Source organism: Herpailurus yagouaroundi, unplaced genomic scaffold (genome assembly GCF_014898765.1).
Source record: "Herpailurus yagouaroundi ecotype Mexico unplaced genomic scaffold, PumYag 142, whole genome shotgun sequence".
In the NCBI taxonomy this organism is placed as follows: Eukaryota; Metazoa; Chordata; class Mammalia; order Carnivora; family Felidae; genus Herpailurus; species Herpailurus yagouaroundi.
The window spans coordinates 36496252-36511045 of record NW_024412397.1 but is presented as its reverse complement, the minus strand read 5'-3'; the positions used below and the strand labels follow the sequence as shown (position 1 = coordinate 36511045).

General features: G+C 49.8%; 1 protein-coding gene across 1 annotated transcript in view; it reads left to right on the top strand.

Moving 5' to 3' along the window:
* Positions 1–13221, top strand: part of KIAA1328 (KIAA1328 ortholog) — a 350349-nt gene extending 337128 nt beyond the window's left edge. The window contains exons 11-12 of the mRNA XM_040479015.1: positions 9928–10120; positions 12199–13221. Of these exons, the coding sequence (XP_040334949.1) occupies positions 9928–10105 (178 nt within the window). The 3' untranslated portion in view covers positions 10106–10120; positions 12199–13221. The remainder of the gene's footprint in view (positions 1–9927; positions 10121–12198) is intronic.
* The last annotated feature ends 1573 nt before the right edge of the window (positions 13222–14794 follow it).

The window sequence follows — 14794 nt, the reverse complement described above, 5'->3', positions numbered from 1 at the left end:
GACCAGGCCTTTTATGTGCTCTGCTCAGGATCACTGTCCCACTGTCTCATGACCTCAAAGAACCATCTCTACTTGCCAGATTCTCCTTCACCACCCCAGGCAGAGTCTCTCCATCTTTCCCACTGGGCCTCCATTTGACCCAAGAAGGCCTGTGGAAGAAGTACACTTGAGGCCTCGTTTTCTCTCTGTTCTCCTATTCAGCAGAGCTCTTGAGATGGGTCCTTCAGCTTACAATGGGCTCTGGTGGGCACTCATGCTGATCGGCAGCATGATGAGCCCGGTAGAGCCAGTGAGTTTAAAACTTCTCGGTCGGGGCGCCTGGGTGGCGCAGTCGGTTGAGCGTCCGACTTCAGCCAGGTCACGATCTCGCGGTCCGTGAGTTCGAGCCCCGCGTCGGGCTCTGGGCTGATGGCTCAGAGCCTGGAGCCTGTTTCCGATTCTGTGTCTCCCTCTCTCTCTGCCCCTCGCCCGTTCATGCTCTGTCTCTCACTGTCCCAAAAATAAATAAATGTTGAAAAAAAAAATAAAAAAATAAAATAAAACTTCTCGGTCATAGGAAGCAAGGGGAAAATGTGTCCCCAGATGTGTATGCTCAATGACTTTATTTGATCTGGAAAGTGTTGCTTTTTTTCTCTCCCTTTCACCAGTCCCAGGCTTGAAGTAGGACCAAGAGTCTTTGTCAGTTAGTGAGCGTTGGTAGCCAAAGTCAGGCCACCCAGTGCAAACTGCATTTAGTGAGCCTGCATGGCCTTATCAAAACTAGATTATTTAAGCCTACAAAAGCCTTGTTAAGCAGATTCCTCATCTGAATGGATCTCAATTTCACTGTCTCTTCAGGCTGAGGCCCTATCATCTCTACTCAGCCTTCCTTTACTTGGGTTTTTTTGCTCTTTGGAAAAAAGAATGGAACCTACCAATGCCATATCCTTAATTCGAGGTCAAGATTAACTAGGTTTAGGCATTCAACTGAAAGGTTGAAAAAATACTGCCAATTACAATGTCCTTTTAAAATTCACCCCTGTGAGAGTAACTGAGTCCATTTCATCCCATTTCAACAAGTGTTTGGAGTTTCTTTTGGTGTGGCAGAAGGGGTAGAAGCTGAGAGCCTTCAGCCATTTTCTCAATTAAATTTAAGTTTCCAGAACTTTCTTTTCTTTGCCCCAGGTGTCATGAGTACCTTAAGTACATCCCCCCTTGGATCAGCCATAACGACACTCTCCCGTTTGGACGCCGGTGTCTTTACAGCTCTCCAGAGTAAGAGGTGGCAGAAGGACCAAGAAAAGGATTATGATTTCTTTAAGAAGCTTGTTTGCCTTTAGAAGAATCATAAGTGAGATTTAAGCTGAGGTCTTTTGGGGTGAGTCTATCACATGCCACAGATTGGAGTTTAATTGCTTCTTTACCTCCCCCTGCATGAGCAATTTGGAAGAGCCAAGATGAATTTTCAGCAGAGCATCAATCAACGTATTTTTCATATGCTACATTCCCCCACCAGTTGCCTTTCTGTATCCTGTGGGCATTTCCTGTGTGTCAGGGCAGTAGGATGTGAATTTGTGTCTAATCCAGTATCTTCCTTATGAATTGAACAATGTATGTTAACATCTTACTCTGTCTTGGAGATACATATGTGGAGATACATATATATATATGAAAAGGTTCTTGTAGGACCTCGAGGCTGTTGTAGAGCCTGGACGCTTGACCTAATTGCAGATATCGTATGAAAAGAGGAGCAGACACAGAGGGGTCAGGCTTTCTTCCTGTACTCCCAAAGTGACTGCCTCCAGCTGCTTCCTCAAAGCAAGACTGGATACGTATTAGGAGAGCTGCACATAGGGCCACAACATTGCCTACCCTGCTACCCACTATTCTGTGAGAGAAAAAACAACCAGTGTTTGCAAAATGGGAAAAGGCAAAGTATACCCACCAAAGCTCCCTACAAGGGCCCAAAGTGCCTGATTTAGGAAACTAAGGTTAATCAAGGAAAAGCTTTTGCTGACAGTCATCCTTCCTGGAGGCACACTTGTGTTCATCCAAACAGACCCCATGGTGGGGACTTCTCTAGAAAACCCCAAACGTCATGAGGAAGGAGGAGCCCTCTCCTTCAGAGCTGCCCTTGGCTGTTGGCCCAGCTCCCAGCACCTGGCTCCTACGAGAGATTTGCTAGCCAGAGACTCTGGGAAGCAATAGGCCTAAAGGAGAGAGCCGGATGAAGTCTGCGGTCATTAATGAGGTGGAGAGACTACAGCAGACTCCTCCCAGCTCGTGCTTTAGCCTCCCCTCAGTGCATATTGTTTCTAATGTGGGCAACTGTTCATATACATGAGAGATTTTAAGTTAATCAGTTAGCTCCATGGCTATTCTCCTCATGTGGTTGTGGTATCGAATCATCCCTTCGACACCCCTCCTCAGATCTGTGAGGCGTAGCTTGGAAGCAAGAGCAGTACCACAAGTTATCAAAATGTTGTTTTCCTCAGTATGTGTTAAACATCAGGAGCATGGGTCAGCTCAGAGAGAGGAAACGGTTTGCCACAAACTGTTAGGTTTTCCTGGTTGACTCCAACCCACTCCCATCACGTGGAGCCCAAGTCTCCTCTAGGCTGTGTGGTTGCTGGAAAGGAAGTTTCAATGTACGTGCACCCCTGAGTCCCTTCCATGTGCCTGTCACCCAAATTGTTCAGCAAGGAAGAACTATCACAGCACTCGGACACAGGAAAAATGGTCCTGTCTAGGTGGCTTTAGGTGCTAAGAGATGCTGGGGAGGGCTTGTGTGCCTGAAATGCCCAGTTTTGAGATCAGACTCGTGGATCCAATTAACAGCCAGAGACTCTATCCTGCCCCTTTTTCCCCAGGTCAATCTGGCACCTCCCCCTGATCAAGGGGACTGCAGGTATCCCTCAGAGGAGGAGGTGGCAAGACCACAGTCCTCACTCAACCAGCTCCGAGCCCTGTGCGTCATCTTGTTCAATGCTTATGATATTTGTACTTTTAAAAAATCATTTCAGGGGGGCTCTTGGGTGGCTCAGTCGGTTAAGCATCCGACTCTTGATTTCGACTCAGGTCACGATCTCACAGTAAGGGAGTTCAAGCTCCATGTCAGGCTCCGCGCCGACGGGGCGGAGCCTGCTTGGGATTCTCTCTGTGCTTCTCCCCCGCTTGCTCGCTCACTCTCTCTCTAAAAATAAATAAACTTTAAAAAAATAATAAAAATACAAAACCATTTCAGTATATAAGTGTCTCTTGTAAGCCACCTTTAATTCTTTGTGGAACGAGGACAGGGAAACATGTACACGTGCCTAGTGTTCAGCATCTTATCTTGTGCACCGATAACGAACATGAGGCCTGACCGACCCTAACTGAGGCCATCGGCCAGTAAAGAATAGAATTCCAACTCAGAATCTGGGGGTGGGAGGGCCATTACTCCCTTCTCCCCCCTCTGTCTTCCGGTCAAACCCGAGTAGTAACGAGTCCACCTCCTACTCCTCAATCTGCCCCCTCCGCCCTCTCTGCTGACACGTCTCTAGGACAACAGTCTCTGTGTTGGGCTCCCTGCTAGATGGCCTGGACTCATCCTTAAAAGAGTGACTTGACCCTCTTTGCCTCGCTCTTATCTTTAAATGGGGATCGTGACAGAGGCTACCTCGGAATTGTCGTGAAGGTGCAGCGAGCATGTCGAGCACTCAGCACAGGTAAATAAGCACTCCTAAGGGTTACCTGTTAATTTTTCTCCGTGAAGCGACCACAGTCATCTTGCCATGTCACGCCCTGGCTTAAAGCGTTGGAAAGTTCCAGTACTTCATTTCCTATTGCACTTAAGTGGGAGCGTGGCCTTCTGAGCATTAATGCATGAGGCTCTTCATGGTTTGGCCCCTTCATTTCCCTGCTGTTTCTTTCTCTCGACTTCTGTGCTCCAACCACTGTGAACTTCCTTAGTTACTGAAGGCAGCGTGATATCCTTCTTGCGAGCTTCTCATGAGCTTTCTTAGCTCTCTGTATATCCTCTATCACAACACTTACTGTGCTAGGACTGTCTGTTTATCTGTTCCCTCCTTTAGATGGTAGGCCCCAGGGTGGCCAAAATAAGATGTTGGTCTTAGCCATCACTCAGTCCCAAGAAAGGAGCATGATTCCTGGCACGTTACAGACTCTCATCATTATCAGTTAGATGGATAGGTAGGTGCACGGGTGGAAGGGAGGAAAGGAGAGAAGGAAGAAATTAAACAGATGTGTGCCTCCGAAGTTCAGTACCCTGAATACTCCAGGCTGCTTACACCTCTCTCACAGGGAGAAAGATAGGGCTGTACTGAGGGGTCTGGGGACATTCTATTGCTCCCTCTCTATTCCCACACTGACTCACATTTTCTCTCCAAACAAATCTAAGACTTAACAACTTTTCCTGTTTAAAAACCCAAAGGACTCCACGATGCTTACAGGGCAAGGAGCATGCACTTTAGAGTGACCTACCAGGCAGGACTCAGCATCTGACCCCACCTCCCTCATCCACCTCACCTCCCTCCTCTCTCTGCTCTATTCACCTTTCCAACTCACAGCTATTGGCCACCTCCCAAAGACACGCTGCTCTTTGCCATCTGTGTGGCTTTTCCACATCTCTGTCTCACGGATGACTTTCCCAGACCTAGCTCAGCTGTCACCACTTCCATATTCTCCTGATCCCTCTGGGCATCCTTATAGACTCTCTGCTTCTGCTAATGCTCCAGAGAACCTTCTGTCCTATCCCACCTCAAACTGTGCTGTATTGTCTTGTGTACTGTTTGTCTCCCTATTAGCATGCTGAGTGTCCAAAGACGACAAATATTGACCTTGGAATCAACTCAGCTCTACCACTTGTGAGATGTACACATTTAGGCAAGTTATACTTTATAAATTTAAACTTTATTATAAAGTTAAACCTTACAGGGGCACGTGGATGGCTCAGTCCATTAAGCATCTGACTCTTCATATCGGCTCAGGTCATGATCCCACGGTTGTGGGATTGAGCCCCGCGTAGGGACTCTGTGGTGAGCCTAGAGCCTGCTTAGAATTCTCTCTCTCTCCTTCTGCCCCTCTCCCCCACTTGCACTCGCTAGTTGCCTCTCTTTCAAATAAAAAAATAAAGTTAAACTTTATCAATTATACTTTCTAGGCCTCAAATACAGTAATTTATAAAATCATTTATAAAAAGGGGGTGGTAATTCCTACCCTATGAGTTGGTGCCTCGAACGCTGACCTAGCCCGGGAAAACTAGCCCAGAGGAAAACTAGAATGATTAGGCAAAGATGCCCATGCAAGGAGGCTGAGGCAGGGTGTCCAGTGGAGGCAGAGGGGGCTCCCTGGAATGTAGGGACCAGAAGTCCCAGGAACAAAGAGCAGTGTTGGGGTGCGGGAGACAAGAGGCGTTCAGCCGGAAGACCAGGTCCCGTCCCGTCTGAGATCTGCACAAGGCATGGGCGCCGGCCCCTCCCTCCCCTTCCTCTGCGGTCCATAGCTGGGCGGCCTTGGCCCGCACCTCACTGGCACCACCGCACAGACAACAGCCCCGGCCTGACCGCCACCAGGATGTCCAAGGCCCATGGTCCTTCACCTGTGCTGCAGTTATAAACCCTGGTATCCCTGCTCTTTGTCCTTCTCTTCCCCTGTGCTGAGACGAGGGGCTGGAAGAAGGGAAGGCCAGCTGTCCCGCCTCTTGTTGCTGCCAGCCGAGACTCCATGAACCCCCCCCCCACCCCAGCCCTGGCTTTCAGCGTCCTCCTCCCAGCTGGAGGTGATTTAAGCTTGTTGGATTTATATAACGTTGGGAAATGGTAAACTGTGTAAATTTGCTATGTTTTCCAGGGACAGTTATTTATGGAGAGGCATTTTTAACTCAAGTGCAGAAGTGTTAAATCATTATAATAAATTCATGCTATTCAGACTTTCTTACATTGTAATAAATTTTTTCTAAGCATGAATGAGGAGATCCATGATTCCTCTAATATACTATTATGTATTTCTTCTCAAAATGACACAACTTACTATATCAACGTGGAGAATAAGAGAAGGAGATTTACTGCGATGGAGGGGAAAAGGTTGAGTAACAATGAGTGTGAGAAGGGTCTCGGGAGCAGTGACCCCAGGCAGAACTTTTCCCTGCCTCTCTGCTTGCCGCGCACCTGCCGGGAGGAGAAGCAGGTGCAGCCCCAGCAGGGGAGGGCCAGCTAGGGCTGCAACCCCCAAATCTCCCAGCTGAGCTTAGGAAAAGAGCAGAGAAATGGGTAGGGGCCCCGGGGCTTCCGTCCCACCCTATGCAGGGGGAGGTGCCGGAGCGGGCGGTCTCCGAAAGGAAAAGCCCTCTGGTCTTCCAAAACCTTCAGTCCCAGGTGGAGAGCGGCCCTGCACACAGCCCTCTCCTCACCTGTCTCCCACCTCTCTCCTCACCTGGATGCTCACCTGGACCAGAGGGTTCGTACCTTTCATCAGATCCCCAAAGTTCAGGACACATTGGTCTTCAGTAAGCTCTGAGGCCTTTTGTGATCGTCCACTATGCACTGGGCAAAGTCCAACGACATGGGTTCTGACCACCAGCAGCACACAGGCGCTCCTTCGAGCTGCAGTTAAGAGCTCCCAGAGGCCAGAACAACAGCCCCTGGCGGGAGACTTCCATCAGGATCTTCCCAGAGATAGGGCACTTTTGCTGGGCGAGGGCAAGGACAGGAGGGTGTTCCAGGCAGAGGAGGAGCAGTGTGTCAAAGGCATGGAGACAGAGCCCCCCAAAGTAAGCTCACGCGGACAGTGTTGAACGCCAGGCCTGGTGTTCAAAGTCAGAGGAGTGGTGGGGTCCAGCGGAAAGACACCCATGTAGGTTCCAACTATCGCTGCTTCCCTGCTGCCTGTCACCTCCCCAGCTGGGGCTCCCAGATCCCTCCTTAATAGGGAAGGAAGAGGGAAATTGGCCCCTCCAATGCCCGGTCCAAGTGGCTGACAGCTATCTTCAGGCTGACCCAGCTAATTCCAAACTGGCCACCTGTTTTGTTTTTTTTTTTTTTTTTCCATTTTATTTTGAAGTCAGACTCACAGAGAAGTTTTGGAAATACCGCAAAGAATTCCTGTATACCCTTCACCCATATTCCCCAAGTGTTAACATGGTAACTCATTTGCTTCATCATTCACTCTTTCCCACACGTATATAAACACATCTATTATTACCTTTTTCCTGAAGTATTTGAGAGTAAGTTGCACACATAATCCTCTCTAATAGTTTGGCATGTATTTCCTAAAAACAAGGACATTCTCTTACATAACCACAGTACAGTGATCAAAATCGGGAAGTTAACATTAACACAGTGCCATTATCTAATCTACAGACCTTAATTGACATGTTGCCGTATTTCCTTATTAACTTTCTCAGTTTCCTTTCCTTAAATATCTTTTTAACAAAGGAAAAACAATGCTGGCTCAGAATCATACGTTGCATTTAGCTATTGTGTCTCTCTGAGTACGATCCACTTGTTTGGTTTTTTTTTAAGCTTATTTATTTTTGAGAGAAATTGCAAGCAGGGTAAGGGCAGAGAGAGGTGGAGAGAGAATCCCAAGCAGCCTCCACCCTGTCAGCGCAGAGCCCAACTCGGGGCTCGAACTTGTGAACGGTGAGATCATGACCTGAGCCGAAATCAAGAGTTAGCCACTTAACCGACTGAGCCCCCAGGCATCCCTACAATCCACTTGTTTCATAAAATGTTCCCCAATTTGGGTTTGTCTGATGTTTTCGTATGATTAAATTCAGGTGACATGTTTTCAGCAGGAGTAGGTAATGCTGTGTCCTTCTCAGCACATCATACCAGGAGGCCCATGACAGCTATTTCCTTCATTCCAGGGCATATTAATGTTAATCACACGGTTAAGGTACAACTGTACAGTTATTAACCTTTCCTTTGTAACGTATTAGTCTGGGAAGGGGGCATACTTTGAGACTGTGTAGATATTGTTTCCCTTCTACCTTTTACCCACGAGTTTCAGCATCCTCTGATGATTCGGCACATTCCATTTAAATCCTAGTCTTCTGCTGGGTTCTGACTACCCTCTTTGACCAGCCCAGTACTAGACAAGAGATTGGAAAAGGAGACAACTCATTTCTCTTCATCATGGACTTCAGCTAGGGAGGGAGCCACATACACAGAGCAGCACAGAACAGCATGGGAACAGGGCCCGGTGACGTGGTCCCCACTCTGAGGTCAACAGGAGGTCACAGAAGAGGTGCTCAGCCTGATCTAGAGCCCCCTGGGGCAATGGACCCTGAACCAAGGGCAGGGAGAATGTGAATGGTCAGAAACCTGGAACAACATGAGAATCTGTGTCCATAAGACATCTGTGAGGGCCCCAATAAGAACTTTTCCCAAATGCCTATCATCCCCCCAGCTCCCAGTAATGAGAAGACCAGAACCATCGGGCTATCTTCTAATCCCTGTGCAGAGCTGGGGCAAGATGAAGCCGAGGGGCCTTGCTGGGAGTGTGCCAGGCCTGGGCTGTTTCAGAAGGGGTGCGTGGGAGACATCCTCCCTACACCACTCTGCTTCTCATTCATTTGGCAACCATTGTCGAGCTCCTTCTATGTGCCAGACCTTGCGTGCAATGCCAAAGGCCCTAATACCTCAAGTAGTTCTTGATTAAAGGGGATACCTTGAGCCCAGAGGCATCTTAAGGTTGTCAAGCGCTCAGGACAAGGCGTCAAGTGTCAAGACTTGCTTCAACTTCTGCCCAGAGCAGAGAGCAGGACAAAGTGGCGGGGAAAACACTGTTCTTTTCTCTCATTCGGGTGGCTCTTATCTCAAGAGCTAGGCTGAGGGCTTTCACAGCCTCCCTCCTCTGCCCTCCCTCTTCTCCAGGGCCCTTCCCAGCACTTAGCAGAGAGCTGGACCAAATCCTTGAGACCCAGGCACCGGCTCACTTCTGCAGAGGAGGAAACTGAGGCAGAGGCCTGAAGCCTTTCCAGGACAATCCTGCTTCCACCCTTCCCGTGGTTAGGTTGTGTGTCTGTGTGAGTCTTGGGAATACAGTCAGCGAAGAGGCTTCTGAGTGAAGAGTCGTGATGCAAGTGCCTGGAATAGGTAGCCTCTTCCAAAGTAATACAGCGATTACAAGCACAGAATCTGCCAGCAAGGGACCAGGGCTCACACCCCAGCTCTGCCGTACCGGTGACTTTCAGTACACGGCTGAAGCTCCTCTGTAAAACCGGGTCCAGGGTTATCGGGAAGACAGCTGGGATGGCATCAGTGAAGTAGCCAGGACAGTGTCTGGGTCATCAGTGGTGGGGGGAGGTTGTTTTTAAACAAGGCCCTGCATCTTCCCCAGCATATTCCCCGCCTACCTAAGACATCTGACAGTTCTTCAGAATGTCTACCCATGGGCCACTTCCTTGGGGCTCACCCTCCAGCGCCCAGCCCAAGTGTCTCCTCCCTAGACTTGGCCCCTTGCCTTCCATCCTCAGGGTCGCCCCGAGCCCTGCACCACACTATTCCGCAGTTGTCTTTGTCAGGGAACCTCATATGGGGGGATGAGTGCAGCTGATTTTTATTCTGGGCCCCATTACTTTCTTGCAGTGGCATTTTGGGCAAGTTACTTACCTTCCCCAAGCCTCTTACTGTGATTCACGTGGAGACTCTGGAAACTACAAGAATCCTCATACCTCAATTAGTGGAGTACGGGGCCCTCAGAAAATGGTTACATTTTCCCCCTTGATTTTGAGTGGTGGAGAACCAGTTTGCATCGATCTTGAAAGTTTGTTTATAGTTTTCTGCAGAGTTCAGTGTGCTGGGGTAAACAAAGCTGTCACGAACTCAAAAGGTTTTGAACCTCAAGTGGCTACATCAACTATTAATAAATATTCCATTTATGAATTTCCTCTCCTTGTTAAGAATAAAAGCTAACTGGGTCTTTGGATTTTCTGTCTCCCTCCAGGCTCCCCCTCTGTCCCCACCACCAGCAAGTGCTCCTAGGCAGGGAGAACTATGGATTCGTTAGCAACACGCTCAGTAATGTGTCATTCATTCATTCATCTCTAAGAACCCCAGCTCCAGCCCCGCTGATGAAGGAGGGGAGGAAAGGAAAGGACTGGTACCTGAGTCAACATAGATGACACCATTTCCTAAAGGTGAAATTGGGTTGTTGAGAAAACCTCAAGAAGAAGCAGGGAGGTGGGAGGCAGGACACAAGCGTTGGAGGAAGTGGCTGTGAGGAGGATTCACAGCCCCGGGAGGCGGGATGCAGAGATTAAGTGCATCGCATCACAGACAGACGGCCCTGGGCTTGAACCCTGACTCTGGGTCATCTGGGCAAGGGACCACCCCTCGCTGAGCCTGTTTCCCCATCTGTAAAATAGGGACAAGAACACTCACCTCAGAGAATTATGGGAGATTCTAATTAAGTAACTCCACACAGGGGCTGGCTCAGAGCAGCACCCATAAGTGGTAGCTACAGCCATGGCTCAAAGAGCCCAACTGATGAGGGTGACCTCTTCCCAACCAGTGGGGGTCCTGAGCATCCCCGGGCCTGCTGGGAATCCCACAGGCCAGCTGCTGGAGCCCGGGCCCATCACTGCCTGGCTCTGGATGTCCCCACTGAAAATAGGCTGAGTCCCTTATACCAAAGCACATGTACCCACGTGTACACATTTATTTTTTTATTTTTTTTTTTTAAATTTTTTTTTCAACGTTTATTTATTTTTGGGACAGAGAGAGACAGAGCATGAACGGGGGAGGGGCAGAGAGAGAGGGAGACACAGAATCGGAAACAGGCTCCAGGCTCCGAGCCATCAGCCCAGAGCCTGACGCGGGGCTCGAACTCCCGGACCGCGAGATCGTGACCTGGCTGAAGTCGGACGCCCAACCGACTGCGCCACCCAGGCGCCCCCCACGTGTACACATTTAAACAGGGTAACAGAAACAACTGATCACACTGGCCAGAAGGGGTGGCTGGATTCAGGGGTGGGAAGGCTTTTCACGGTATACTTCTTCATACTTTTTGAATTTTGAAATATATGAATGTTAACTTTCCAAAAAAAAAAAAAAAAAAAACAGGTAACATTTAAAAAATGCAAAGACCAAATTAACATGCAGCCTGAGGCCATACGAACCCAGAGGAGATCGGCTGTAGACAATAACAGCCACGGTGGCACCAGGAGCGCTCCTGGGAGAAAGGGCAAAGAAAGGAAGGGGCATAGGAGCAGCAGCTAATTGGGGTCCCTGGAAAAGAGTGTGAACAGTGAGAGACAGAGGTGTGTGCCCTCGGCATGACAGCAATTCTCTGGGAGTGTCGCAGGGCTGACTGGACCATGAGAAGATGGCTTACAGTGGTCTGATGTCAAGTTCAAGCTGGCCTCAGTTGAGACACGAATTGTCAATGGAATGGAGCTACAGAAAGGGAAGAAGAGGACCGGAGCCTGAACTACTCGTTCTGAGTATCTGTAGTGTGCTGTAGAAGAATTTATAACTCAGACTCCTTGGGGTAGGGTGTAGATGTGCATGGCTGTGTCCCATTCACTCCTCACAACTCTTGTGGTGGTGGTAGTATTATCCCCAGTTTAGAGAGAAGGAGATTGAGGCTCAGAGAGGTTAGGTGACTTTTCCAAAGTGACACAGAAGATATCTGAGTGAACTGGGATTTGCATCTGGTCAGACGTCAAAGCCCATGCCTTCTTCACCTTGATACACGGGTCTCTAAGCCTCCTCCTGGTCTGGGCAAATCTTGGGTGGACCCCCACAAAGGGTGCAAGCCCAGAGGGGGGCGTTGGGAGCTCCCGAAGGGATGAGGAGTTAGGCTAGCATGAGGGAAGAGGAGATGGGGTGATAAGGAAGGGCCTGGGGTACTGGGGCTGGCTGTCAGGATCCCCAGCGCTCACCAGCCAGGCCTGAAGCCCAGACGCTGAGGGGATGGCAGAGAAGGCAGGTAACCAAAGGGAGGACTCGCAGGGAGAAGGGAAGGCAGCTTGGAGAAACAGACAGAGGGGCAGACAGAGGGAAGTCTCAAGTAAAAAGCCTATACTTGCAAACACTCATCTGAGGGGAAGGGAGTGTTGGCCACACACTCATTCCAAATGTGCTATTATTACTTAAAAAGCATTTCCAGGACACCCACCACTTTGGAACATGCCTTCAGTTGTCTGAAGTCTGTGCTTTCCTCCCCCCCTCCCTTCCTTCCTCCCTTCCTTCCTTCCCTCGTTCGTTCTTGCAGGCAGTGAATCAACAGTGACTGAAAGCCCAACTGCCAGCAACGAATGGTCTACGAAGGTGCGATGTCAATGGCCGCTAATAATTTTTGCACGGGGGTGGATTCCATTTTGTGAGATAGACAGATGGTATTCACAGCCAAGTCTGGTATGCCACCTTGGGCAGGGCTGGGTTCCTGAGCTCACTGCCCAGATGTCCCATAACTGCCTTACCCTTGTGGAGAATGCTCCTTTGGGTTCAACCGGGTATAATTCCAACACTGGCCCAGCAGACCTCATGCCAGAGGGAGCATAGAGTCACCCGGCCCGGCGGCAGCAGAGCTTGGAAGGCAGGTGGAAGGAGGACCCGGAGGCACTCGTGTGGGTGGGGAAGCTCTGCTGTGTCTGTGTCTCACTGTACTCGGTGTGCGGGAGTGCGTGGGATCCAGCTCAGAATAGGAAAAATGTCAGATCTTTATAAAAACCCAGAAGGAGACGGGAGCTATTAACTACGAGTTCTCAGTAAACATATTCTTTTCATATTAGCCTCACAGAGAAAGAAAGGGGGAAGGGAGAGAAGAGAAAAGTGAGCACAAAGAGTGGATGAAGAGCTGAAGGCTTTAGAAAGTCACCAGGAACAGGGGCTGGAGGGGGGCCTGGGGAGTCTAACCAGGAGCCAGCACCTACCCTTGGGTAAGGCTGGGGGAGGCCACGGGTTCCCCCAACAGCTGCAGCAAGGGTGCAGCCGTCCCACAGGCCACGGCCGGCCTCTAGACATCAGTGCTGCCTCAGAAAGGTTGAGGGCAAGCCAAGATATCTACCGATGAAATGACTTGATATCCGGGATTTGCTTCAAAATAATTCATTAGTTGATGTATGTTAAAGCCAGGTGGTACATGGAAGTTCTTTATGCAAATACCTCTACTTTTCATTATACCTGAAATAACAAAGTGATGATAACAAGCAAAAAAAAATCTTTCATTTATTTATTTATTTATTTTGAGAGAGAAAGAGGTGGAGGGAGGGGCAGAGAAAGAGAGGGAGAGAGAGAGCCCCAAGCGGGCTCCTTGCTGTCAGCGCAGAGCGTGACGCAGGGCTCGATCCCACTAACCGTAAGATCATGACCTGAGCCAAGCGCAAGAGTCAGACGCTTAACTGACTGAGCCACCCAGGCGCCCCAGCAAAAGTCTTAACTGGAGGAGCTAAGAAGAGATCACAAACTGCAGGTAGAATGCTAGCAGAGGAATATAAGCCATAGAATACAGGCAGAAATTAATGAGATTTGTGTCTTGGGTTTTCTTAAATAACACTGCAAAACAGGGGTTCTTAGCCAGGAAACGATGTGGGTCCCTGAACTCCCTGTGATTGTGGGCAAAGTGACCTGATAGTTTTCGGCAAGTTTTCAAAGAATCTGTGACTTTCCCCCAGAGGTTAATAAACTGTATTCTCTCTCAAATATTCTATGCATTCATTAGTCACTTGGTGTGTGGTTTTAAGTAGAGGATTATTTTCTAGAACTGGCATATTCACATCTGGGCCCTGTGTTTTCATCTCTTCTCTCAGTCAACCATACCTGGAACAGAGCAAAACTGGCCAACCCCCTTCACAGCCCAGCTCCCTGGGGGCAGCTCCCAGGGCCCCCACTGTCCCTGAGCCTCAGCAGTGGAGGTTGGGGGAAAGTTATGCCCGAGAGAAGGGCAGTCAGGGGGAGGGGAGGCCAGTGAGGCCTTCTGGGGTCTGAGAGAGGCAGGGGGAAGTGGTGTGAAGGCCGTTATCCTCTGACAGACTCACTGGCTTTCGGCTGCGAATGTCCAACAGAAAGCATGGTTTCGAATAGTCTGAGGCACAAAAGCCCAGAGAATTCCTTAGGAAACACCTTCCCGGTCCTCACAGGGTAGCACAACACCCGGTGTGACGTGACTCATCCCCCTTGCCATGAATTCTTTCAAGGAGTCCAGCTCCCCACAAGCTCCCCAGAATGGGCCAAGCAGCCCATCCATCACCCGTCCTCGTAGCCTGGTGGGCAGGGAAAGTGGGGTTAGTTTAGGGGACACTGAGGGTCTCATCTTGGAGCCATCTCCACAGTTAAGTCAAGGCTTGAAGGCCTGCCCCATTTCCTGATACATTCAGGCGAACATTTCACAAGCTCGTGTGAGAAACGGGGACTTGGCCCCTGGCCTTGGGAACAGAGGTGGGAACAGAGGATGGAACACGGGGTCCAGGTATGACTCTGGAGCTGGGGTTCTGATCTCTGCTATCAACTCACTTCAGAGAAGACATCTGAGGGCTGAAGCCGTTCCCCACTCTCCCACAGGAGGGCACAGACAGACCTACAAGGACCCTTGTCTCCCAGCGCTCCTGCCTTCTCCCCCAGGCCAGGCACCGAAGCCAGGAGGCTTGCCTGCCCCCTCAGGTGGAAAGAGATGGAGAAGCTCGGTGGACTCGGCCCATTCCCAGAGCAGGCTGCAGGACCGAGGGTAGTGAGACAGGCTAGAGAAGTTCTGTCCCAGGACACAGCCTGATGAAGGCTTGTGGCTGACGTGCCTCTTTCTGAGCTCTCACCTCAGAAAGACCTGCTCCCTCCTTGCCACCTCTCCACCCCAAGTCCTGGTTCCCATCCTT